Raw genomic sequence first — 26,752 nt, 5'->3', positions numbered from 1 at the left:
ATTGCATCATTATAATGTTTATTTATCCATGACAGCACAGTCTTGACTTGAGATCGTCTGAGCACATAGTGGTTTGACATTTTGAGACATAAACACACTAGTTAAAGCAGTGCAAGAGACTGGATCACCACAGAAACAGTCAGATTCATTTTCCCTTTTGTTATGTCTTTGCATCATCAGTGCAACTTCTTAATCATTGTATCCACTCTCTCTCACTTCTTTTTCATTATCATCATGATTTCCACTCTTACAATCCATTCGCTGCGTCCCTCATATTTGCTGAGATCAAATAAGATCCCTAACAGTTCAGACTCTCATCGTCTGCCCTTTATCTCATGTCCTTGCATTTCAGTCTTCACAGCTCTTTAACATTCTCTGCTCCCACAAGACGTATTAACAGCAGTGTGAAGATCAGCTGGACACTGACCCAAGCTGGCCTGGTCACATCTCTCCCCTGCTGCAGATGACAGGAACACATCCTGACAGTTGGGTCCAATCGGGCCCAATAAAGGCGCTTTATTGGGGCCTGCTTGTTCATTTTTACTGGAATAGGACGTCCAGTGGTCAAAGACACTGCGGTCCAGAAGACTCCTCATGAACTGCACCATGGCGGGGTATCGCCTCCATTTTCCTCTTAACTTTAAGCACTTCAGTTGTTTCTTCTGGTGTAATTCAAGGCTGCCTGGTTTACCTCTTGCTTGAAGAACGGACCTGGTGTCTCGTCCAACTTGTTGGAGCTGAAAATAAAGAACATATTAACCCTTTAGAGGGTATCCATTGAACAACAAGCTAAAAACTACCATCTCAGAGCATTTTAACATACCTTTATAGGCGATTTAGACATTATACGGAAAGAAATTGCATGTTTCACCATTTCGAGCTTAAAAAAATCATAGCATCGGATACATTTCCCACAACTATCTAAATACGACTTACTAAAAGCATTGAGCATGTTTGAAAAATTGCACTGCCTTTATTTGCATAACACAATGGATGCTCAAGTAACATTTTTCAGTGTTTTGAGGTTGAAAGTAGGGCTGCACAATATCAGGTGAATGTGCAAGAATTGTATTAACGTTTTGATCTGGTTTGCGCTCTCAGATTTTTTCTGTGAGCTCGTTATCTTGCGCATAACATACACCAACTGTGACTCACATCTATGGCAGTAGATGTATTGACATGCAGAGAAGAAAATCTTAGGATTTTAGTTTTGATGTGATACGTACAGCGAGGCTGCCCTGGTTGCCGTGGGTTACTGGCACTGCTTCCAAAAGAGGACTGGAAGTTATGGATGGTCTCTTGAAGGATCTGCCTCTCTCGGCCCTGATGACACACAAATAGTACACATTTTTACTACGTTAAAATGAAGGCGCAGTAACTTGTTCCTTTCACCACTTTCAATCCACGGTGAATGGATGTAATTTCAGTTTATTGTGAAATTATTAAGTTATACTGTGGAAAAGCTGAAGCCTAAAGACTGTCTCTTAGGCACAGACAGCACTCACTGGAACAATATATTAAAAGCAATATATCAAACCAAATGCACCTTTCCAGCATTGAGCTCTGATATGGCCGCTAAAATCTGTTGTCTGGGTCCGTCTGTTTTGATACCCAGTTCCTTCAGGTCTCCATCTGTTAGAGTCAGGAATGCCTCCATGTCCACCTACAAGTAGAGAAGACACAAGAGAAGCAAAATGTTCAATTTGCCTCATTTTATTTATTTAAAACACTTTACCAAGACGTAGATGATTTAAGCTGTATTTTGTGAAGGGAAATGTTCCTCTCCCCACTGTATCAAGTCATGGATTACCTCTTGTTCTTCAAAAATAGGCTGGTACTTCTCAAGGGACAGTTTCTTCAAAATACTGGACAGCTCATCTGTAAAAGACACAAAGTCCTCTCAGGATCCGCCAGTATTTTTCGATTTCATAGTAATGATTGTGTGATAGAGCAGAAACAACGGTGCGGGTTGTTCCTGAACACAATGTGCTGTCACCTTCGTCAGTGATGGTGCCACTGCTGGAGCCACCGCTGCTCTTGGAGCGTGGATGAGAAGAGGCCGAGGACAGAGAGTCTCCCGGGCCGGGAGGAATTTTGGGCGTGGGGGAAGGAGAAGGGGTGAGAGTGGGAGATGTGCTCTTAGAGGTGGAGGAATTCCCAGACTGAGGTCTCTTTTTCAGCTCCAGTTTCTACAAACAAATAGGCAAACAATGAAGAGCAAATATTGCATGAATGCCAAAAAAGAACGGGAGCAGCAGTGAAAGGAACTGAGGTCCAAACCCTTCTGGAGTGGATGTCGGAGGAGACCAAGCTGGGGTGAGAGTGGATGTCAGGGAGGCTGATATCAGGGGGGGGCAGTGAGCCGGGTGTGGAGGCTGGCAGTGGTGGGTGGCTCTGCTGTTTCTCTGGAGCCGGGGTCTTCACCTCTATCAGCCCTGCTGCTCTTTTGCGTTGGGCTGCTATTTGAGAGAGAACACTGTCTGCACTGCCCCCTGGTGGAAGACGAGACATGGGTAGAAATATTCGCAGCTGAACCATGAATATAGTTTCAATAATGTTGCTGTCATTTCAAATATTTTCTGCGTAAACCTGAACGATTGTGAGAGTCCCGGTTGAGTCCGGCGACTCCATTTGAGCCTCCGGATGAGTGAGGGGAGTGGTAGTGACCAGAGTTGGAGGGAGAGGATGACGATGGCCCCTTGGTGATGCTCGGAAATTTTATGGACCTGCTAACAACACGACTGATGGACGTCTGTTTAACGAAGGGAGATTTGATGAACAAAAATATGAATGATGATGGTTCTGTAACAAAAAACTATTAAATCCACAAGCACTTACAATGTCTGAGTTTCCGCTGCTGTTGAGCTTTCTCTGTGGAGGCATGGGCAGGCGGGGCACTTCGCTCTTGCCCCCCTCTCGGAGAAGCCTCGAGCGGTCCGAGTTCCACGGCTCAAAGTTGGAAGGCGGCAAGAAAGGAGGAATCACTGCTTTCAGTTTGTCATTTGGGAGCCTGGTGAGGGGGGCGCCACTTCTTAGCTGAAGGAGAAAACAGGAACATTTAATGAAATAAAACAGCATTAAATTCAAACCATGTTGGGAAAATCAAGATAAGGATACCAGAAACTGTAGACTATAGAATATTGTGAAGTTTAAACCAGGCGGTCAAAAAAAAGGACAACTCTGTGACACTTACAGCTTCGCAAAAACTTATTTAATCAAAGACACTCTTATAATTTTTTCTAAAATATTGAGCCTCAAAAACAAGTGTTTAGTTAAACCCACCATTTCTTTTCTTTCCTAGAATTAAAAAGAAAAGGAAATCGTTCCACCCAACATTTTAAAAACCACTGCTTTAAACCAAGCACTTACGTACCATTGTGGTTATTAGAAAATCCTCCTTTTCCGTGGATCCTCTGCAGTGACCTGGTAAAAGCAAAGTACACCACATTTAACACATGTTGTCCTGCTATCTGATGCCACCAGTACATCGGGGTCGTCAGGAAACCTAACTTTTGATTCGTAATGTTTTCCACAGCGTCTCACCTGCGTCGCCGGTCTTCACTGCCCAGGTGGCGTTGACGTCGGTCCCGCCCGGCGCAGCAGCTGGCGGCACCGTCCCATTGGACACGGCAGCAGACTTCATACTCGCCTTCATTGTGGCGTCCAGGGAAGCTTCGGCGTCGTCGGGAAATGGAGCGAGGCGATTGGACGAGAGCCCGTGCCTCAGGGTGTGAGTTAGCTTGAGCCGCCTGAAGCGATTGGACATCCTGCTCCACCAGGACTGAGGAGGTGACGCAAACATATGATGTATTATCATCATTTATCAACTCTTGATATCCCAACAAGGATAAAGCAGGATTAAATGTGTAGAAGAAACAGCTCGACAATTCTTCTCGGGAGGTGCTGAATAACGTTTGCTCGCAGTGGTGCTCAGACGTTTGTTTGTTTGTTTGTTTGTCCTGATGCGTCCGGTGGCCTTTCGAGTCCTTTCTTTACCTTGAGGCTTCCCTTGTCGTCAGGCGGCACGGGGACGTTGTTGAGAGACTGCCGGCTTTTGGAGCGAGTCATCAAAGCCCTGCCTCTGTGTTTGGACTTGTCTTTGTCCACTTGCATACACACTGACGCCAACAGACGCACCAGCTCCGTGTCTGAGAAAAAAAAAAAAAAAGAAAAGAAAAAAGAAAATACAAAGGGGAAGTGAGTCAGAGCTGACCGAGTGAAAAATCCCCCAATTTATTCTGAGAGGTGGGGAGACCCGTGCTGGTGCCTTACAAGACTAACAAGTCAAACCTCAACCAGAACATGGCTTCAACGTTCTAGCTGCTTGTGTTCGTATACATGTGTCACACCATAGTGCAGATACGAACATGTTCATATGAAATCCCTCGGATAAATAGTAATCGAAGAGATTCAAGTGAAACCGGTGTGTTGTTGTCTGTTTATTATTGAGGACACCATTTGTTATTTTCTCTATTTTTTTTGTTTTTAAGATTAAATCAAACTTCATGGAATCCCACAATTTAAATAACATTTGGATTGTCTTGTTTCAATGATGAAAGTGTTACATTGACTTTTGGCCTGTTAAACAATCAGATTATGAAATAATCAATGTAGCTGTAATAGTTTCAACAAATCTGATCAAATCTATACAGAGAGACTTTCAGTTTGAGAAGATCATGCGTTTTTATATATATTACATTATTATCATAAAATGTGGATTGAAGTGTATTTTGATTGATTAAATCACACAATCACTGCCTGCATTACTTCCATCAAATTTCAAGTTTTATACTTCTTTTTTTCCATTTTGCGTTCAAAAATATCAACTGACACTGCTATCTATTACGGTTTATGCAGATGCAGTTTGCTCTGTCCAAGCTGCGGTAAAACAGATCCTGGTTACATGTTTTAGAGGGAAACTAGACTGGTTTGTCAAAGACATTTCACGTCTTCACCATTGATTGCAATTGTCTTTTAAAGAGTCTTGGCAGACACCGTAAACATGGCGGCGGTAGTGGGAGATGACCTGGGTCGTTGAGCAGCATGACCAAATCAAAGGCTGTGTAGCCGTTCTTCGCTCGAAGGTTGACGTCAGCTTTTTGATTCAACAGGTACTTGACAACGTCTTTATTGCTGAAAGAAAAAGACGAGAGAAAAAAGAGAAGTGTAAATAAAGCACCGCAGTATTTCTTGTCAAACATCAACAAAAAAGCGAATTCTGTGCAACCCAAACGGACACTTTATTGCACTTCATTTGACTTCAGGCTCTTCGGATCTTCTTACCCGTGATAAGTGGCTTGCATCAGAGCCGTCCAGCCATGGACAGCATCTTGTTTGTCTATGTCCGCGCTCTTCTCCACCATCAGCTGCACCACCTCCAACTGGCCGCTCACTGCTGCTATCATGAGAGGCGATGCTCCCTCCTGATTGGAGGAATTCACCTGAGCTGGATCCTCCTCCAGAATCTCTTTAACCAGCTGCGAATTCCCTGAATCAGCAAAAACATATGTGAACAGACAAAAAAATTGACTTCAGTCTTTATAACCTGCTAGTTTGACGTTTTTTCCCGCAGTTCAGGTGTGTCTATTAGATTAAACTCACCCAGTTTGAGAGCACTGAACACATCCGGTCTTCTTCTGTCATCGTCTGTGAAGAAAGAGTCAAGTGAGTACAGAGCAGAGAGAGAGAGAGAGAGAGAGAGAGAGAGAGAGAGAGAGAGAGAGAGAGAGAGAGAGAGAGAAGAAAACAGGCACACTGGCCAGACCACATAGCTCAGCAACAGTCCGGGGGTGGGGGGGCGGGGGGTTGTGAACATAAATAAGAATTACTGAGTTCAACACACAAAAAAAAGGACACAAACTCAAAATCAGGCAAAATAGAAAAGTAAAGATCTGGAAGACAGAAAAACCCAAAGTGAAACACTTTAAAATCTTTAGTCAGGAAAATAAAAAAACCAGCACAATTGAATAAAAACCCTTAGGGTGGGGGGCGGGGGTAGGGGGTCGCTATTTATCACCTGCAGTAGAGTGATTTTCGTTGTTTTTATGTCTGAGTCTGTATTTAATGTGTTTGAAAAGGAGATTTAAATCCACTCAACTTTTATCAGAGATAGATGCTGTTGTCCTGCTGAGGCATATACGCCCCATATAGGCTTTATTTATTTTATCATCAGACAGTTTCTCCTTGGCCGTGCCATGGCATCCTATCTTCATTTCAAATCCAGCTCTTTTTCCGTAACTCTAAAATATGTTTGGTAACTTCTTTCACCAACTCATCAAACTACATCTTATCAAATTTCAGTTGGAGGTTAATTCTCGATCAATCTTTCTTTACATGGCAGAGGCAAACAGCAGCACATGTAAAAAACCTAATTTATATGATACTATTTGTGTGTGTCACACATTCATTGTGGCAAAAGGTTTGTAAAACAATGTGTAACTTAACGCTCTTTGTTCGTGATCTATTTAGTCAAAGTGTGTTTGACTGTTTGTTTTCGAGTGGGAAGTCCTGGAAGACAGCGAGAGAAGCTCGTAAACGTCACAGAGGCAGAAAGAGTTACGAGAGTTAACTTCAGTCTCACGACAGTGTGAACTGCAGCACGTCACACACACGTTCTTTAGTTTTCAATTCTTTAAAACACATCTATCGTTGATGCAACAGTTCGTATTGAGTTCAAACAATTTTCTGTCATTTTCGAATATTAGAAAAGTACCTGCACGTATTATATATGAAGTCCAGATTTCAAGATTAAATGCCACTAAGAGCTAAAGATATATCGTCGCTGTAGCAAACAACTACAATACACCAAAGTACAGATAAAAAAAAAACATTGTTGGGTTTTTGTTGCGTACCGGTCTGGGGTCGCACGGTGGTGATGGAGTCCAGATAGGCCTTGATGTCTCTCTGTTTCAGCTGCATGGCCAGCTCGAAGGCCGTCTTGGACAGAACGTTAAGTCGGTCTGGATCAGCGCCGCGCTCCACCAGCTGCTGAGCCACAGCCACCTTCAAACACGCACACACTAATGTCAGCGCATCGCAACTTCATTTTGCACATTTTTCTGCTATCAAACCAAACAAAAACATTTGTAATCAGGGACCCCCTGCCCAAAAGGTCATAACACTTGTATTATATGAATTAATAAATTGTATTAAATCTCCATAACACGTCCAATAAATTCACCTCTACACCCATGGGTTTTGACAGTGGTGTAGTGGATAGTACTCTCACTTCACAGTTAAAGTATCTCGAGTAGAGACCTTCATGTGCAGTGTTTGCATGTTTACACCGTGTCTTTATATGGGCACTCCGACTTCATCCACAGCATAAAAATTATGTATTTGAGGTTAATTGATGACTCTAAACATGGTGTAAATATGCGTGTTTGTACTGTGATGGACGGTGACCTGTCCAGGGTTTATCCTGGGATTGGCTTAGGCTCCCCACAACCTTACATTGGAACTATCGAAAAGGGAAGAAAGGAAAGAAAACTCCCGTTGGGAAAAGGCGTCCCATCTTTTTCATCTTTCTATCAATCGATCCCACCTTCCCGCCGAGGGTGGCGATCATCAGCGGTCCCCAGCCAGTGGTCTTTTGTGAAAAATTGACGTCTGAGCCCCACTCCAGCAGCAGGCGCACGGCGGCCTCATGACCGAACTGAGCCGCCACCATCAGGGCTGTGATGTCCATGAACTCTCTGCCTCCTCCTCCTCCTCCTCCTCCTCCCCCTCCTCCTCCTCCTCCTCCTCCAGGGCAGCTCTCCGCAGGTCCAAACCCAGCTGCGCTGTGAGGACAGAAGCATCGCCGCATCTCAGATAAGCCGCTAAAACAGTGGGATCATTCAAAAGTTTTGCAGAAACGGTTGGAGGAAAAACACAAACCTGCAGCTGTTGTTGTTGTTGTTACTCACGACGGCCAGATGATCGTAGTCGTCGACGTGAGCGCCGCTCTCCAGGAGCAACTTGACCACGTGAGTGTGGCCCCCGCGGGCCGCCATGGTCAGGACGCTCGCGCCGAGCCTGTTACGCCCGTTGATCTCCGCCCCATTCTCCAGGAGGATGTGGGCGACCGTCAGGTGACCAAATCTGAATCAAGACAAGGGAAAACAAGATTTGACTCCGGTGTGGATGAAGAGCGCTCATCAGACTCTGTCATGGTGCAAAAGAACAACGCTAATATAAACACTGCATAAGTGTTAGACACAAAAAGAATACCTGGGAAATCAGTAAAGATCTATCAGGTCCATCAGATCTGGTAAATGCTTAGATAGAATGAATAGATCATAAACACATCATCTTAATTTAAATCAGAAAAATTGAATAAAACTCTTCCATGCGGTTTTAAAGTGAATCAAACGTATTTGTGGCATCATGAAGCCTGGTCTGTGGCTACTGAAGTTAAACTTAATTCATCAGCTTTTTCCTTTTTTTATCTCTCTTATCAAATCCAATGATGAGAAGTTATCAAAAATAATATCACCTTCTCTCTTTTTACAGTTTTTCCAAGATATTACTTTCATTATCATTAAAGTTCTTTCAATTGTTATTTTATTATTATTTAATTATGTACAATTATTAATTATTGTCTTCCTTTAGTGTTGTTTACTTTGAATCTCCTTGTTTATTCTGTAACTCTATTCCACAACTTAAACTGATGAAATATTCTATTACTAATTTAAGTCTTTCTCTTAGCTGTTGTGTGAACAAGTTTTATTATTATTATTATTATTAGTAGTAGTAGTAGTAGTACTAGTAGGCCAGGGTTGGATAACGTGCAGATTACGATACAAAAATCGACATTTTAGTAACGAAGTAAAGTTTTTATTTAGTTGTAATTACAGAAGTATGTATTTCAGTTCTATTTCACGTACACTTAAACGCAACTTCAACTTACTTCGCACTTTTAAAGTCATAATTCATGATGTAATTAACATTAATTTCTCCAATCTCGTATTTGTTTTGGTCACCAACAGGTTAGATAAGATAAATTTGTAGATAATCGTGTGATTTATACACATTTACACACTAGAACGTGATTTGAGTGTAGATATATTCTAAAGAGAAGTTGATCGTAGTGCCTATTGATGACAAAGGAATTAAAAGTGGTTTAAAATGTACTTTTGAGTATTTTTCTCACAGCAGTACTTTTACTCTAAATTGAGACTTTGAAGTTTGCAGTGTTCGGTCCTCCGGTCCGAGCCTGAGCCCACCTGGCAGCCTGCATCAGCGGGGTCCAGCCGTAGTTGTTGCGGCTGTCCACCGATGCGCCCTTCCGCAGCAGGAACCGGACGAGCTGCTCGTGCCCGCCGGCCGAGGCGAACTGCAGGGCGGTGTTCCCCTCCTCGTCCGTGCCGTCCACTGGCACCGGAGACAACATGTCCGCGACGCCGCCGCCGCACTCCGAGCCCGCCTCGGACCGCAGCCTGCTCTGCCGCCCGGACTCCTTCGGGGCCCCGGGCTCCAGGATGCCCCGGGCCGTGTCGTAGTCGCCCTCATCGCACGCGCGCAGCAGCAGCAGTGAGTTCGGCTGGACTCCGAAGTTCATCGTCTCCATTCAGAACCGACCAGCACCGAGCGGAACCCTGGTTCGAGTCTGGAAGCCATGACGCACCGCGGGACAAAGTTTGGTCTTCGAGTCTAAACTTTTCCTCCTCGGATGCTGCTTCTGGTTTCTACTCTTCATATTTAGCCGGAGCAACCAGACCATAGAAAACAACCCACTGGCACCCGGCCCGGTTCCGTTACTTGTTTCTGACTCCGTCAAGTTCACGTCAACATGGGACAGAGCTTCCGGCCAGGTCCTTCAAAAATAAAAATACGACATACGCCTACTACTCTTTAAAAAGAAAAACAGTACAATATTCTGCTCAGAGGCGGGATTATTGTGAATTTAAATTCAATCCACAACTGCTGATACAAGCATAAGTGCGGTTGTTGAAATAATCAATTATAGTGACGTACACCACCTTGGAAAATGTTCCACCACTGTGATCAAACTGGAGATAGACTAACAGAAGTTTGACAAATTACCTGTGAAAAGTTCTCAAAGAAAACATGTGTACTCCTAATAAGGGGATTATTTAGTGATCACTTCGCCAGTCACACTGTAGAAAGCAGTATCGTGTAAAAGTCAGTGTACCAAGGTATACCACTTCTTCAAGTGTCAAATATGCAACGAGTGATGGAGTCAAGCAAAACAATACTTTTTCATTCCTTCACAAAGTAAACTGAAAATAGTTAAAATAAAGGAAAAATAATAAATATTCAAAATGTATGTATCATGTTTATAATATTAAATATTGCAGAATATTTTCGAAAAGAAATTTGAATTTTACTCCATGAGCCACTTGCTCAGTGCATGTACCACATCTTTCTCTCTCCCTCTCTCTCTCTCTCTCTCTCTCTCTCTCACTCACACACACACATACACACACACACACACACACACACACACACACACACACACCCACACAAAACGCCCCATTATCTTAAGAACTATATTTGTTTTATTTTGTAGATTTTGTAGATTTAATAATCTTAAAGTATAAATGCTCCAGAAAACTCTTTTCTTTTTTAATAATGTGCATATTTTTTTTACTAGAAATTTGATATAAAATCTGCAAATGTATGACACCAAACAAGCTTGTTTTACACAAATACACAAAACGGCCCATGACAGCTTGAAGAAAATAGCTGTAATTTTAGCATTAGAAAGAGTAGATTATGTATATCTCTTTTTTCACTTCGATTTAGCCTTTATAGATTGTTATACAATTTATATATATATTTGATAATTCGTCATCCACATCATTTATCTATTTACATTTTTGTCTCTGGCTTGTCAACATATAATATGAACGTAAATACAAAAATAGATGTCAGAATGTGTTGCAAACATGTTACTGCTGCAGTAAATAATATTCAGTGTGTTGTCCTGCCAGAGGTTAAGATAAGGAATATAGAAATAAGAGGTTACCATAATGTTAGAAACTGTTTTTTTATTTATTTGCCGCATCTGGAAGATGTTTACAAAATGTATGAGGTTATTTTTTGTAACTTCACATAGTCCAAGCTGATGGCTGTTAGATGATGCTTACCTACTGTTAGATGCTTACTTACTGACATCTAGTGGTGCAAATGTAGAACTACAAATCTGAAACTACTCCTGTGAAGTTGACACTAATGTTTATGGTTATAACTGCAAAATACAAGATTAAAAAGTAAAGTACAAAAATTACAATGACAAAAGGCATATATTAAGGTCTGAGCTTGTGTTGACCCAAAAAAATAAGTAGAACGAAAGAGCCACATTAACTAATTAGGAATACAGCAGTCTGAGAAATAACCCTTATCAATTTCAGGAAGTGAAGAAGAGAAATACAATGAATAATCAAAGCTAAATTAAGTAATAATATTGTTAAGCAGGTGGAGTTTTGACAATTAAAAATTTTAGAAAATAAATAATGAATAAATATTGAAAACAAGTATTGCATTCGTTCATGATTATATATTGTTCAAATCACTTTCCCAGTAGATTGAGGAGCATCGAGCTCAGAGATTTCTTCCGTAAAAATGAATTAATTCAATAAGAAGCAAATACTCAACACAACATCAAACCTCCAAAACATATAATAAATAATTTCGTGCTACTCTGTGTCTGTACAGGAAAACATTTTTCACCCGTTTTCAAAAACACCCAGAAGACCCAGATTTTGTCGCTTTTCCACTGTTTATATTGTAAAAGTTGTTCCTGGAAGAGCGACGCTACTTGAAGTGCCTGGAAATTACAGAAAGTCCACTGTAACCGCCCTCTAGCGGTGACAGTTATATCTGTATGCCAGCAGTTTAACACTGCAGCGCCCTCGAGCGGTGATAGTCTTAAACTGCAAGTCTGTAATCTTACAGTGTCCACGAGAGGTCGCTGTCGCCCTGCTGATGTCACGCAGTAGAAAAGACCCGGATGTAGCGTACATATCCGGACGCGGCCCTCTGCTCGTCCTTTCTTACCAGAGCTAACCACGCTGTTGGCTGCTGTTCCTGGCTCACCGCTGTTCGCTTGAATTTATTCCGAATAAGTCGGTCAGGAATCATCACAATGGTACGTGCTGGTATAACTGATCGCCGAGCATCATATGTGAAGCGTTTTACTTGTTGTTTGATCGTTTTTATGGTTTAAATGTCACTTGAGAAATTTACGGCGTGCGGAAGCTAAAGGCGAGCTAACGACGCTGCGGACATCCCGCCAGAACTCATTCACTAAACTGTCTATTTAACATTTAACTTTACATTTCTCATATTTTAAACATTGCTTTGCATAACACCAGGGTGTAAGTCACTTCGAGCATATAGATATATATATCGGCTGATTCCTCAAAGCTTCTGGAGACGGTAAAATACATATGTTAAATTACGAAAGGTTGGATTAAATTGCAGCAGGCTGATGAAATTCATTAACTTTGTGAAAACTCGCTGCATTTACTATTCATCTTGGATCGTTACTGTGTAGGAAAGTAAACATGCTTTTTCGTCTTTCTAATGCAAGTTTCCAACCAATAACCGAGAGCGATTAATCTCTTGAGAATGTGTTTTGTATTTGTTGTGAAACCTAAATTTGTATTTATGGATTAGTAGTTATGAACAATTATGTAAACGGGTAAATACCGATTAATACTTAAACTTGACACTTCTGCTGCAGAACACACTTTCGTTTGCAATGTTGTACTGTATTACCATTTGTAAGGATAGAAAAATTCGGTTTTTTTTTTTAGCATTATTTCAGAAAATTGATCATTCATCTGATTTCAGGCCTTTAAGGACACTGGCAAGGCACCTGTTGAGACCGAGGTCGCCATTCATCGCATCCGCATCACCCTCACCAGCCGCAACGTCAAGTCTCTGGAGAAGGGTGAGAAAACCTTTTATCAATTCCAGATTAATTTTATTGGCAGACATGAGCTATGAGGATAAAACTGTGACCGTGATAAACCGTGATGACCTTATACGCTATTCTGAGCCATGCCTCTTGAATGCATAATCAACACGTTGTTTGTTGCATGTGCCTATACTTAAAGCTTTGTCTTTGTTGTACAGTCTGTGCAGATCTGATCCGTGGTGCTAAGGAGAAGAACCTGAAGGTGAAGGGACCCGTCCGCATGCCAACCAAGGTATTCAACATCCACACTTCTGAGACAAACTTCCCTCATTGATGCAGTTTGTAAACAATTTCATGCATAAATCTGTTTTTAGTGATAATTAAGTGTTTTTTTTTCTTCTTTTTCAGACTCTGCGTATCACCACCAGGAAGACCCCCTGTGGTGAAGGATCCAAAACCTGGGATCGCTTCCAGATGAGGATCCACAAACGCCTGATCGATCTGCACAGTCCATCTGAGATTGTAAAGCAGATCACCTCCATCAGCATCGAACCTGGTGTAGAGGTTGAAGTGACCATCGCAGACGCATAAACAACACGGATGTTTCAATAAAAAAAAGAAAATCAATGTGGAAATGGTGTTTATCTTGTTTTGGTGCATATAAAGGCCATTGGGGGGGTAGTGGTGTAGGACTTGAATGGCCTGATAGATTGCAATCTTTCAAGTAATTTTGCATTAAACAATTCTCAATCAAAAAAAAGTTGTTTACTTTGAAAGAAGTATGTCATTACTTAACATGACTGAGTGCTCCAACTTATGATCCCATTACATTTTATGTCACAGCTACAGCAGTGCTGTACCTAGTTAAGGCATCAAGTCTTAAATTTATAATTTGAGAATTCCTAAATTTTCTATGGAAGTGATGAGATGACAAATACTAATCCAGTAATCATAGATGAAAACAATTTTAATCTCTTGCCTTCATGTTCTTTGGTATTATTAGCAATATACTGAACTGACTAAAAATGTTAGTCAATGGGGTACAAATCAATATTATCTTTCATTACATCTTGGACAGATTAATCACATATTTCAAATAGTATTGTTTGTACTGACATTTATTTTACATGTCCTATATTTTAGTCACAACAAGGCCCCTGTACGTTAAGTAGACACCCTGTGGCACATAACACACCACTAAATTAAACATGTGTTTAACTGGCAAAGGTGCCATTCTCTAAACTATATTCTGTTGAATCCACAAAGAAAACTGAACATTCTGCAAAATCTACTTAGATTGTCTTACATTCTAAAATCTAATCGATTGGTCCTTGCATCATGGCAAGTCATCCCTGAAGAATTCACGCAGTTCGGGTTAAGAGTTTATGTAAAAAAGTTGGTAAAATACATACATACAAACCAATAAATAAATACACACAGGAAAAAAACATAATATCCCCCCCCCCCCCCCCCAGCTTTCGTTGGCGAAGGTAAACATATACTCATAACACACCGAAAAAATATTGAGCTGGTAAAGAGACTTGAGTCTATATTTTTATTGACCATTCACGTCAATTCATTCGTCATTCACACTCCAGGCCAGTAGGTGGCAGTAATGCACCTTTTTCTTTCAGCCAATCAAGCCAAAGCAGAAGAAGACTCTTGAGTTGCCATGTGCTTCTAATTAGAAGTGATTATAAACCTCCTGTGTGCAGGAAACACAGCAGATCTGTCTCAGTTCTCTTTAAGGCGGAATCATTCTGAACCCTCCGTCTCTGAAATCAGCATCTGTGTCAGAAGTTTACCTCCAATCCTTGTGCCTGAAGTGAATTAGAAGCACATTTGACTGCAGTCACTGACTTGACAGTAGAGGACTAGTGTGTCCTCACAGCCTGCTGACATGAGTTGTAATGTTTCTGACCTCAGCTCTCCAGTCCAGCAGGTAAAAACCTTTGTGTGCCTTTTGGTTTTTAATCACACGGCACAATGAAAGCACTGAAATAAAACATCCAACCCAGCTTTTGCTGCCCTGAATGTTGAATTTCTGGCCTGGCTTGTCTTTAGACCGAGATGTCTGGTGGTGCTGAGCAGCAGATGATGGGCGTTTACCTCAGAGTGAGGCCTTTCTCCACAGAGGAGTTATCACACAATGAGGACCAGGTACAGTATGGAGTGTTCATGGTGGGTGATCAATATCTCTGTTCCGTTTCCCTACACCTGGAGGTTCAATGGGCCTGATTGGTTACAATGTGAAAGACCAGGTGAAACTTTGTGGGTGAAGGCACTTTAGTAGCTTCAGCTTGCTTTGGATTTGAGACATAAGAGTACTCTTTTTACAATATGTCCAACAAATAAACTTATTAAACTTTAGCCAAATGTGTGGGTTTAGAGTTCACATGTTAAGGCTTTACTTTGATTTTAGAATGTAATTGGGTTTTTTTGGTCTTCATGTAGCCTCAAGTGAATATATTGTCTCCATTCATCATTGTGCAAAACGCATTTTTAAGCAAAAGGTTTTGATGAACAACTGCTGAGTTTGTAAACATGCTGACAAATGTCTGGGCAATGTTCCCTCTTTGAAAGTGTTTTGTATATCCCAAGGCAACCTTTATTATTGGTAAGCCTCAGAACGTTATGAAAATGCTATAGGCAAGTGAAAAGTGACTGGTGAGTTTCAGCAGTCCCTAACAATCAAATGTTTTGATTCTTGGTCAAATAATGTAATTTGCCTGTTTATTGAAGGGATAAAGTCCGATCACAGATGTATAAATGTTGCGTTTTATTGCCTCTGCTTAACAGAAGAGACAATTGCCAATTAATTCATTTGCAAGTTGGTGTAAAACATTTAAGTTAAACCTCTAAGTATCAAACTTGTTCAGGTGCAAAATAGAGCCTAGTTTGATCTGCATGCACCAATTAATACAGTCTTTAGCCTGCATGCTTTAAACTATGGATTTAAAGCTAAAACACTTTCATAACTAAAACGCGAGCTACCTATTCTTTGTTTCAACAGTGATCTGTTGTTTGAAACCTTGCTGGTACCAGCTGATGAGTTTCGGGGCTCGGTATTGTTGTCTTTTAATCGTACTAAAACTGTGCTACTCCCCAGTGGGTAAAAGAAATAGTTCACTTTTGCAAATGTAATTTGAAAGGGCTGCAAGTTTGGCGTAGCTGCTGGAGAGTAGAGATGAAATTGTGGCTCGGATTGTGCTTCTTTATCACTTTTCCAAACCTTCCTCTTCAGGGTTGCATTGTAATTGAAAACGGCCAGATGGTGGCGCTGAATGCACCCAAGGGTTCTTCCACCATGAAGTGCAGTGAAAGAGGAATTGGCTTGTCAGTCCACAAGTTCACCTTCTCGCAGGTCTGTCACATTTGATGAGCTCTGCTCCATTCAAGGCAGATATAGGCACACTCACTGTCGACTTTCTGTTGGCCGCTAGATATTCGGTCCAGACACGACGCAGGCTGAGCTGTTTGAGGACACAGTCAAAAGCCAAATGTCGGATTTCTTAGACGGGAAGAACACATTGATATTCACCTATGGAGTGACGAACGCTGGTAAAACCTACACAGTCCAAGGTAATCATGGCAGCACCACGTCTCTCCGAGGCCAAAACTCTTGTCAGAAAAATATATGGCCAATTCTGGTTTTGTGGTTCAATGTTATAGGAACTCCTAAAGAGCCAGGAATCCTCCCCCGAGTGCTGGGTGCCACTTTTCACTTTATTGGAGAACATCGGTATGAGGGAATGGACCTGAAGCCCTACCTCAGGAACGATGCACAGTGTCTGGATCCTGATCAAGTCAAGCAGGAGCGAAGCGTTAAAGCAGCCATTATTGCTTCGGTCAAAGAAGTGAGGACTTAATTGTTCTACTGAACAGGGAGAACACAAGAACAAGAAAGGGTACTGTGAAATTAACCTGCATTTTGGCTTCTGATCAGGAGACGGATCATCATGGAGCCAGTTGTGGTTCAACGTCTCAGACTTCTTCTGCCAGCAGTTCCTCAACCTCGTCTCTGTCTTGCAATCAAACAGGTAGTTCTCACTCAAACGGTTAATTGTACATCTTGCACACAGCAAGGGTATTTATGAGTGCTGTTCTTGTTCCAATAAATAATTTGTAGTGCCAGCCAGCATCCCAACAAAAGCAAACGGCAGCCAGTTTGCCTTATGGGTGGCCTACTTTGAAGTCTACAATGAGTGCGTTTATGATCTACTTCAACCTGCACTGAACTCAAAGGCCAAGAAGAGGCCGTCTCTTCGCATGTGTGATGACGGAGCTGGAAATGCGTATGTCAAAGGTGTGTAGAGGAGTATGTGCTGCTTAAGGGGTCTATTATGTATTTCAAGCTCTCCGAAGAGAAAAAAGTATTTCTTTCTTTTCAGACCTTAGGTGGATTAACATCCAGCATCTGGATGAAGCCAACAAACTTCTGCAGTTCGGGAATAAAAACCGAACTGCTGCAGCCACTAAGATGAACCAGTCCTCCAGCAGAAGGTAAAACTGTTGAATCATGTTTTCGGTTACTTATTGCCGTCTTCTTGATTTCAAAAGTTGCATCTGTTTTCCTTACAGCCACAGCATATTTACAATAAAGTTACTGAAGGTCGACGACGGTGTCGTTAAAACGACTTCGGAGTGAGTAACTGAAACCTCAAATTTCTTTAATCCTTCATACTTTCTTCTGTGTTGCTTTATTTATATTTTTGGCATTTGTTCCAGCTAGAATTTTGATAATAAACATGCCAATTATACACGAAATGGCTGCTTTGAGTGTGTTTTGATCACTCAGGTTTTCTCTGTGTGACCTGGCCGGCTCAGAAAGATGCAACAAAACAAAGACGTTCGGCGAGCGGCTTAAAGAGGCGGGAAACATCAATAATTCCCTGCTTATTCTGGGAAAATGCATCACAGCACTCCGAAACAATCAAAGTGACAGGTACAGTGAGTTTAAAGGAGGTTAAATTATTATTTTCACACAGAATGTGCATGGTGCTTTGCCTCTTGGTGATTGAGACGTCTGCTCTTTGTCTGTCGACTCCCCAAAGAATGAAGAGCAGCTACATCCCCTTCCGAGAAAGCAAGCTCACCAAACTTTTCCAGGCCGTTTTCTGTGGTAAAGGGAGAGCCTCGATGATCGTGAACATCAACCAGTGTGCTTCCACCTATGACGAGACCCTCCACATTATGAAATTCTCTGCAGTTGCCAAACAGGTTGGCCTCTCATTGATGGCGCAGACCCTTGTTCGAATGAAAACTAATTGTACTTGTTCTATCTGCAGGTGATGCACGTGATCCCAGACACGCCTCTAGAATCTCTGTCTCCCTGTCTGGTTGGTAGAGATGGAAAACCTCTGGTGAGGAATGGGAGACTTGACAGTCAGGCCCTGGAGAACTTCCTGTCAGAAGAGGAGATGCTCAAGCAGGAGGATGAGGCTGACACGTCGCTCCTGCCACATAATGTACACTTTCTTCATTACCTCAATGTTTTTGCAAGATCTGAGTGTTTTTCCGTGATGATTTCTGATTGAACGAGAAGGCGGGGCTTGTGATGTCTGTTCGGGTCCATTCAAATGGGATTGGAGGGTTTGAGATCTGGGGTCTGTGTAGACCAGCTGAGTTCTTTACAGCAAACCCGTCAAACCATGTTTGCTTCTTCATAGTCCTTCCTATCCACTTCTCCTTAACCCTTTGGATGATGTCTCAGGGTTAAGTTGGGGAAAGGTTATCACATTGTTGTGACACTCGGACCGCACTTCCACTTCGGTGACGTAATAATGATCATACGTCGACGCAGGTTAGTGACGTCAGCCGTGGTGAAAAAACTACAAAAAGCGCATTTCTAACACTATGTGAATAAATGACCAATGCAAACTGAGAATAGGCTGCACAAAAACACTACTGTGTTCGTTTTACAACATCGGCATAACATTCATAGTTGGGCTCTGGTTTATAGATTATTTAAAGTTGTTCAAGGCAGATTGCATTGATATCAACATGATCTGCTCCCTTTTCAGTCATGAGTTTCTCTGAATGCTCGGATGAGCGGGTCCTTTTAAATGTTGTCGCCGCAAGGAATTGTGGGGCAGCATGATCTGGTCTCCTTTGGTAAAGGAAGTATCGGTGTTTCCTAGGCTAAAGGAGGTTCTCAAGGAAGCATCAGTGTTTCCTAGGCTAAAGGAGGTTCCAAAGGAAGCATTGAGCCTCCTTTCCTTAGCTTATTGAGAATTCCAACGTTCCTTATCATGGCCGCCACTTAAACACTTCCGGGGGTTAAGGAAAAGTGGATAAGAAAAGAGATAAGAGGGACTATTAGGACACACCCTCAACAAAGTTGAAAATGTAGCGTTGTCCATAAGATCTTTTTTTGCGGGATTTTGACGCTTGACGAGATCCACTTCAATTTCAATTAATCTTCTTTCAACTCCCCAAGGAACTTGTGAGCATGATTGAAAATCTGCGAGCTAAATTGCTGGCCGAACGAAAGAAAAACTTGGTTCAGGAAATTGAGATCCGCAAGGAAATGGGGGACGCCATGTTGCAGCAGCTCATGGAGAGTGAAGAACTCCGAACGTATGCTGCCATTTCCATTCTCACCAGATCACTCCATGCAGGTCTTGCATATTTGCAGTCGTGGTCCTCTGAATGTAATTTGCTTGATTTCGAAGGCGACAGATTGAGGAGCTTAAAGAGACCTATCAAGATAAGCTGGAGAACACGTTCGAGATGTACAAAGATGCCATCAAAGACCACGCTTACCAGCGCGCCCTTAACCAGCTCGAAGATGACTATGTGCCATTTGATGAGTTCATTGCTGAACAAGAAAAAGTAGAGGTGAGTATTTAAGATATTGGTGAAATATTAAATGTTTGAATTCCAGCTGTAAATCTGATAATCCTTATTTAAAAAAAAATAAAAAATAAAAATACAGGGGGGAGCATTCAAGCATTGTTTGACTCTCTCTGACTGTGTAGGCCCTCAGACGCAAATTGACTGCTTTGGAGAGCTCGGCGTCTCAAGCCGGAGGGGTTTCGGTGGTTCCTGCAGCACCACAAGATGCAGGTCAGCACGTTTGTACAACTGAGCCAGTCAGTTGGTTGAGTCCGGAAAACAAAATTTCTGTTTTTCAAACACATCAATGGCCATTTGATTCCCATCCAGCCCGTATGTGCTGAATTTTCTATTGGCAAGACCTTGAACCCCTCGTACCGTGCATGTCAGCCATCACTGCTGGAGTGTGGATGTGACTGATCATTAAAAGATTCGAGACTACGGAAGCAAATTGTAAAAAAACAATTGCTAAGGTCCATTTGCCAACTTGGAATTGTTTAAAGAAACATTTTATCACTCAACACTTTCTTTTCTTAAGTCATAAGATTTGGTTTGATTGTATCCTCTTCCTATCAATGTCGAGACATATTCTCATGTCTTTGTCGGTATCTCAAAGCAAATTGAATCAGGCCAACTGGCCTTCGTCACATGTTTTGGAAGACATTTTGCTCCTTATCCAAGTGGAAACCAACTATTTAAAACACTTGGATAAGGGATGAAATGTCTTCCAGGACATATGGCAAAGTCCAGATGACCTGGTTCAATTTGCATTAAAATGCCCATCAATGTTAGAAAAGGGGTGTAAAGTCAACTTTGTCCACACAGATGTCCGATACACATGGCTTTATAAAGAAAAATGCGCCCTTGAGAGGATGTGTGTGGATAAACAGCAGGTAATGAAGACAAAATGCCCGAATAAGCATTTTTCTCAGCTTATTGGTTCAATCTTAACAGGGTTTGTTTGGTCTCCAGTTAATTGTGTCGCTAGAGAAACGGTTGATGGAACTTAACGACACCCTACAGAGGGTCAGAGACGACTTCCTGGAGAAATCGAAGGATCTGGAGGTTCTGCGGGGGAAAAATGATGACCAGGTGAGGTGAAAGGGCATTAAGAGTACATGAAGTTGCGCCACGCACGGATGGTACAAAACCAAAAGTATAACTAATATATACTACGTGATTTGAAAGCTGAGGTTTTTGCTCCTTTTTCAGACAAAATACTTGAAGGACATCTTGCAGCAAAATGTTGAAAAGGACAAGGAGATGAGCTCGCTCAAGGAGGAGCTCGCCAGGCTCTCCCAGAAGTCCCCGGTGAAGCCCAAGACGAAGCGAGGCCTGCTCGCCAACATCAGGGACAAAGTAACCTCACCGCGGACGACTTCTACTGGCAGAACCCTCAGAAAAACTTCCAAGACTGTACATTAGTGAGATTCCAGTTATCGACACAATAGCTGCAGAGAGATTCTCTTTGGGTTTTAAAAGTTTGAATCAATTGGGTTCAGGTACCTGGGGAAAATGATCCCCAGAATTTTTAAGTAATGTCTTAATTTTTAAAATGTATTTTAACGTTTTATGATTACCAATAAAAGTCTTTCGATTACCTCACTTTTGAAGTGCCACTGGAGTCATCTCAGTTCTATTGATGGTTTCCCTTTTTTATGGGACGCCTTTTAGATGGAAACCTTGTGATGCTTGCACACAAATGCCCCTATAGAAGCTTCACATTCGTCCTCTGCGTGAGTTCAATACAATAGCCTGGTCAAATCAGGCCATACATTTCCAGAGCCTGAGGGTGAATGAAGCACAAAGAAACCATATACGTACGACTTGAGTGAATCACTATTTACCCTGTTTAAGTATTTTTTTTTGTTTTTGTTTTACTCAACCTTTCGTCCATAAGCTTTCAGGCTACAAAATCAAAATGACTACAGCACGATGATTTATTTTTACCTGCACATTTGCTATTAGGACATTAAAATGTATCTAAACACTGACAATTAGAGCTTAGCGGACGCCTTTGCCTGTTTGTACAATGTGAACTATTTGCACACAAGAATACATTTGCATCCATATTTGGGACTATTTATCAGATATCCTTTAAGTTTAGATTTTTATATCTGTGTGAAGGGACCTTAAAGTCCCAATTTTCTAACAGGATGTTCTGCTGTGTATTCAACTATAAACTTCCTGAAAAATATTCCTCGCATACAAAAAAAACCCATCCCGCAGCACGGTGACCTTTCCAGTTGAGTGAATGAGGCGTAGACAGTGTGGTCTGCTTGAGGTAATAGAGGACAGCCTCCTCTCAGTGAAAGGACCATTGTGGTAGACATCCAGCTGCTCTATCTCTCTGGTCTCAGTGATGGTTAATGAGATTAGCTTTTCTTAGCCTGTGTCAGTGCGAAGGGGTCAATCACAGGATTAGCACCTTGCTTAGTTGTCTATACAGTTTCATCAGTTTATTGTCATATTTTATCAACCACTTTACCTCATTTTGCTCGTGGAGGTTTTGTTACCAAATATCCAACGTCTGAAGGATGCTCAGCATCTGTAAACGCAGTTCCTTTTCTGGAGTGGAGGACGGTTGTGCATCATGCTGCCTGGGGACTGAGTTTGCTTCGACCCTCTGCCACTGAATGAAGCATCTTCCAGGGGAACAAGAGGAGCAAAGACAGCCAGAGAAGTGAGGGGCAGCCGGGCTGAAATCTTGCCTACTGTGGCAGAGTCTGAGACTCTGGACAAGTCATCCCGATGCCACTTGTAAATAACAAAGTGGGCAATGACTCCACAGTCGGTGAAGACCAGGCTTTGGCTGATGGAAAGGCTTTGGTGGATTCTCTCGTAAAGGTAAGCTGCTCGGAGTTTTTTCGGTTTTTATTCAGCGTGACAAGGTTGTGAAAAATGTTTGTCATCACAGATGCATACATTAAAAAAAGGAATTATAAAAATTCAGACATTTCGGCATTGCATGAGTGCATTAAATGTTAAATGTTTTTTGTTTGTGCAATTATACCACTTTCCCAACATTAAGATTTTACAAACTGAACATATACAATATAGTGAGGCTTCTTCTTTCCTCCCTACGGGGAAAAACGCACTCTCTTTGAAAGGAATTTCTTGGTCCACTGCGTCTTTGTGGCTGCTCTGTGGTAAATAAAGCCCTCGCTGTGCTACAAATTTCACCTACATGGCAAAGATATGATCGTCTTTACCTAAATAAAGGATTTAATGTGCTGATGACATACATATTAATTTAAGCAAAATTAAATATTTGATGCACATCTTTTTATGGTGCAATGGATGTCCAGTCTGTTTGCAATCATGATTGTTTTTTCCATTGTAAAGCTAAAATACTGACTAAAACTAAATGATTCCCCAAGAAACACTTTAATATTAAATCACAGGGGAAACTTTTCAATTTGTTAAGTGTTATAGGTTAAAACAAAATCATAAGTGGAATAATGCCAAATGTGATATGAGATAGTTACTCATAAGTGAAATGTATATAGATATTTTAAAAATATCTGTTAACACATAATCTAGAAATATGTGTAGTGTGTATCTGCTGTGGGCTTTTCTTCTTTTTTTTTTTTCATCTCGTCTGTCCACACTATGTAAATGGACCGCTTGTACTCTGAGTGCACAAGGTTGCTTTGGCTTATCTAGAAATAGAAATAGATCAATGATAATGAGATTATTTGTAATATTTAAAATTAATGAAACCACACTTGCTAATCCTCCAAGGTTAATGGGTGCCAGTCAAACACTGTTGCTGTATGATAGTGATCAAAAAAGCAAAAACTGAATGATATTCTGCACATTTCCCTATTTCTGCCTGGAGGAAATAGACAGTGTTTCTTAATATTTCATACTAGTATAAACACAATCGAGAGGTCATAACCCTATGGCCCACTGAATTTCAGTGCATCAATATGTCCTGGTAATGTTTGTTCTGCAGTGAATAGTTGCTCAGGAGGATAATAGATGCACAATAACTAATTGAGATTAGTGGTCTGCACACTCGATCAGCTGATGCGACTAAGAGAGCTGCCCGTACAGACACAGAGTTGACAATGCATTCCACTTGTGATAATTCCGGGCTTCTCTATTACAAAATTAGCTTCTCTAAGCTTTTCACATTGAGTGATTAAATACTTCTTCTCCTTCACACAGGTGGTGGCGTGTTACCGACATTTGGCTTCGTGTGTTGGCGGCTGCACGGACAGCCTGCAGCTGCGGGATGAGTTACGACAAACGCGTGAAAAGGCCCAAAAGTTGGCCATGGCCATTTGTCAGCATCTCACCCTGCATCTCCGAGACAAGAGCCTTCCCGAGGAGCAAAGGAAGGAGATGGAGCTCCTCTGGGTGTCTTTCTCCTCCAGTTTAGAGATTCTCCACATTGACATGTGCAAAGTTTTCAGCGCCGGTGACATTTTCTCCCTGGACAACACTGCCACCCTGGTGAAAACTGGCCTACAAGGTAAAGAGAACATTGCATCTGCATATATGTAAAACAAAACTGTGTTCCAGTCGGGAGTCCGGCTGAGAAGACTGATGAGACTAATGTATGTGTGTTTATCCTGAAACTCCCAATCATCTCATTCATTTCTACAAAGTGAATTTTTTTCATGCTTCTCACCTCTCATGTTTTACTATGCAATGTCTACTTATTTGAAGCTATGAGAGCAATCATCAGTGGACCCTCCAATTCTTCCTGAGACCTGTCCCACTGGGTTTTCCCTAATTGATAAACAGGAACATTTTTCATAACTATTTTACGAGTCAAAACTTTTATTTTTTTCGGTTTTGCAGGAGGAGGCACAGAGGTCGCGGCCCGAGCCCTCAGTATCCCAGACCTGAACCAAGCTCAGTCTCCAGCCCTGCCCGATGGCCTGGAGAGCCAGGAGCGCAACACCATGGCGCAGGAGATCAGCCAAATTGACCACATGATCGATGACATGGAGTTGAAAGTCAATGTGCTGCGCTGGATGGTGGAGCCCCATGGGCCACAGTATGCAGACCCCATCAGCAGCACCGACAGCGCCTCCTTAGCTCTGCTGTCCGTAGACGAGGAGCAGCCGGGGCGCCAGCCTCTATGCCAGCGCAGTCTGATCTTTGTGCTCTTATTGCTCTTTGCTTTTGTTTTGGTGGCAGTCACTTTATCTGTATGTATAGTCCTTTTTTCATGAACAAAACCTTAACTCACTTAACTTTTTTTTTTCTTTTTCTCTGTATAACCTCAGAAATGCTCAGTAACACTGTAACATTGGCAAGCTTTGCACATAAAGTAGTTTTCCCTTTAAAAACATAATATTATTTACAGATTAAAAAAAAAAAAAAGTACTTTTTTTTTTCCACTACAACTAAATTGGTCACCAGATTATTTTAGATTTGTTAGTGAAATAAATCTGGATGCAAATCACTTTCACACAGTGAATCTAAAGCTGCCATATACTATGAACTACCCGCGTCTATCAAAGTGACAATTAAAAACAGGGTTGTCATGGGAGCGGTGGTTCATTTTAACGCTTCAATTGTATAAAGGTAGATGTTATATTTTCCTGTACATTTTCCTGTCTGGTATGTGATACATGAGAAATGATTTATGGTTTTACAAAGCAGCCTGAAGGACACTTTTCACACTTTATTCCTTGTTACCACTGAGAAGACATAGATGCTGATGCTTGGTAGATGGAATGCTGTATTGAATTATTGGGATCCATGTTATGTTATTTTGTAAATAATCAATGCTGTTGAGACTGGACTTTATGCAGTAGTGTTAAGCAATATAAAAAATGTCAACTTTGACATGATACTGCGTTTTTATTCATTTTGTGAATCAGTATTGCGTTTGGGGGAAAAAGAAAAAAAAAGGGTGAGATATGATGGTCTACATGTTAGGGAAGCAGTCTTGTCACAAGAAGTTGGTTGGTTTAAAGTCTAATGCTGACACATCACCGCTGTGGGGCCCTGAGTAAAGCCTTTAACCCCTAACTGCTCAGGTTGTGTCAGGAAGGACAAAGATATGCACGTCACATGATCTGCTGTGTGACCCCCAAAAGGGGGCAACGGCGACAAATCACCGAGTATTCTGTTTAAGAGAATATATTCGCATGTAGACCACAAAAAGGTTTTTTTTTCTATCAACATTTCCCACAGGAGCGTCATTGATAAGCTTCAAGGCTTACATGGCTTATAAACAGATTATACAACTGTGAGTGAAACCTTTTCATGCCTTGAAATAAGCAGAAATTCAACAAGCAAAAAGTTTAAATGCATCCTATGTAGTTTTTGTGGCTTATTTTTGCAACTTAAACATTCTCCTTGTATTCTTATTTAAGCAACGCAGAGTGTCCATCTGTTTGCTGTAAGTTGTGTTGAAGATATCTGCTCCACACCAGAACATACACTCCCAAGGATAGCGCCACTGTAATTAGAACTCACAGGGTGTTTATTGGAAAAAATTTTCCTTTCTGTTGATTACAAAAAAAGTACATTATTGCCAAATTACCATATCATTAATATGTCATTCAATGAGATGAAAGCACATAGTTAATGGAGAGAAACATTTCTATTCACATTCCATGAGTAAAAGAACAATGTTTTCCTTCTTCAGTCTTACAGACCGTTTAAGGGCTGCAACAACCAAAAATGTAATAATGGCCAATATTGTAATATCCATCAATAATGTAATAATTGAAGAAACATTTTGAAACATCCTTTCAAAAAGTAATAACTGCAGCCAATTATACATAAATAGAACCAAATTTCTTGGAAATAAAACGAACTTTGTTCAGCATATTTTGTTCAGTATGCAAAAATAGGTGTATGGAATGGTTAATCATGATGAAAAAGACATGGTCACTTTTGAATTTAAACCTGGACTTTATGACACCCAAAAAGACTTTAAGGCTGCACACTGGCTAACACTGACAGCACACGTTAATATAGCTTATATGTAAACAACAAAACAAAAACAAAGTTTACATCACTTATTTGTATTAATGTAATTCAACACAAAAATAAATTTTCATACAATACAATGTT

The 26,752-nt window shown here is 41.3% G+C and overlaps 4 protein-coding genes across 4 annotated transcripts; 3 read left to right on the top strand and 1 right to left on the bottom strand.

Moving 5' to 3' along the window:
* Positions 1-9,755, bottom strand: anks6 (ankyrin repeat and sterile alpha motif domain containing 6). Its single transcript, XM_080489538.1, has 18 exons — positions 9,207-9,755; positions 7,879-8,082; positions 7,544-7,781; positions 6,852-7,002; positions 5,602-5,646; positions 5,284-5,488; positions 5,027-5,133; positions 3,997-4,148; positions 3,544-3,781; positions 3,374-3,423; positions 2,839-3,036; positions 2,590-2,752; positions 2,281-2,492; positions 1,997-2,189; positions 1,811-1,878; positions 1,547-1,663; positions 1,227-1,323; positions 1-737 (listed from the first exon to the last, which is right to left on the bottom strand). Exons 1-18 carry the CDS (start codon positions 9,548-9,550, stop codon positions 688-690), a joined length of 2,832 nt encoding a protein of 943 aa, XP_080345664.1. The 5' UTR covers positions 9,551-9,755; the 3' UTR covers positions 1-687.
* Positions 9,756-11,973: 2,218 nt separating this feature from the next.
* On the top strand, positions 11,974-13,495 carry rps20 (ribosomal protein S20). Its single transcript, XM_080488948.1, has 4 exons — positions 11,974-12,094; positions 12,802-12,901; positions 13,087-13,160; positions 13,277-13,495. The coding sequence occupies exons 1-4, from the start codon at positions 12,092-12,094 to the stop codon at positions 13,457-13,459; spliced, it is 360 nt and encodes a 119-aa protein (XP_080345074.1). The 5' UTR covers positions 11,974-12,091; the 3' UTR covers positions 13,460-13,495.
* Positions 13,496-14,938: 1,443 nt separating this feature from the next.
* Positions 14,939-21,130, top strand: LOC308125929 (kinesin-like protein KIF20A; the record flags this gene model as incomplete). The annotated part of the gene is made up of 17 exons (XM_080489970.1): positions 14,939-15,028; positions 16,113-16,232; positions 16,312-16,450; positions 16,541-16,725; positions 16,815-16,908; positions 16,998-17,174; positions 17,260-17,371; positions 17,450-17,512; positions 17,667-17,813; positions 17,923-18,088; positions 18,157-18,336; positions 19,308-19,447; positions 19,543-19,708; positions 19,849-19,936; positions 20,531-20,598; positions 20,678-20,797; positions 20,918-21,130. The coding sequence occupies 17 exons, from the start codon at positions 14,939-14,941 to the stop codon at positions 21,128-21,130; spliced, it is 2,268 nt and encodes a 755-aa protein (XP_080346096.1).
* An 885-nt stretch (positions 21,131-22,015) lies between these two features.
* rgs9bp (regulator of G protein signaling 9 binding protein) lies at positions 22,016-26,746 on the top strand. The gene is made up of 3 exons (XM_080489113.1): positions 22,016-22,552; positions 23,879-24,185; positions 24,518-26,746. The coding sequence occupies exons 1-3, from the start codon at positions 22,457-22,459 to the stop codon at positions 24,892-24,894; spliced, it is 780 nt and encodes a 259-aa protein (XP_080345239.1). The 5' UTR covers positions 22,016-22,456; the 3' UTR covers positions 24,895-26,746.
* Positions 26,747-26,752: the final 6 nt, after the last annotated feature.

Source organism: Lipophrys pholis (genome assembly GCF_963383615.2).
Source record: "Lipophrys pholis genome assembly, chromosome: 20".
Lineage (NCBI taxonomy): Eukaryota > Metazoa > Chordata > Actinopteri > Blenniiformes > Blenniidae > Lipophrys > Lipophrys pholis.
Note: the sequence above shows the minus strand (reverse complement) of the source record. Positions and strands in the feature narration are given on the sequence as shown.

Excerpts from the sequence above, each read along its gene's own strand:
- anks6 (XM_080489538.1), bottom strand. The coding sequence starts at position 9,550 with ATGGAGACGATGAACTTCGGAGTCCAGCCGAACTCACTGCTGCTGCTG. Across the intron at positions 5,647-6,851 it reads CACCGTGCGACCCCAGACCG|ACGATGACAGAAGAAGACCG; the intron begins GTACGCAACAAA and ends CTTTCTTCACAG. Across the intron at positions 5,134-5,283 it reads ATGCAAGCCACTTATCACGG|CAATAAAGACGTTGTCAAGT; the intron begins GTAAGAAGATCC and ends TTTTTCTTTCAG.
- rps20 (XM_080488948.1), top strand. Across the intron at positions 12,902-13,086 it reads CGTCAAGTCTCTGGAGAAGG|TCTGTGCAGATCTGATCCGT; the intron begins GTGAGAAAACCT and ends TTTGTTGTACAG. Across the intron at positions 13,161-13,276 it reads CCGTCCGCATGCCAACCAAG|ACTCTGCGTATCACCACCAG; the intron begins GTATTCAACATC and ends CTTCTTTTTCAG.
- rgs9bp (XM_080489113.1), top strand. The coding sequence starts at position 22,457 with ATGCCACTTGTAAATAACAAAGTGGGCAATGACTCCACAGTCGGTGAA. Across the intron at positions 22,553-23,878 it reads TGGTGGATTCTCTCGTAAAG|GTGGTGGCGTGTTACCGACA; the intron begins GTAAGCTGCTCG and ends TCCTTCACACAG. Across the intron at positions 24,186-24,517 it reads GGTGAAAACTGGCCTACAAG|GAGGAGGCACAGAGGTCGCG; the intron begins GTAAAGAGAACA and ends TCGGTTTTGCAG.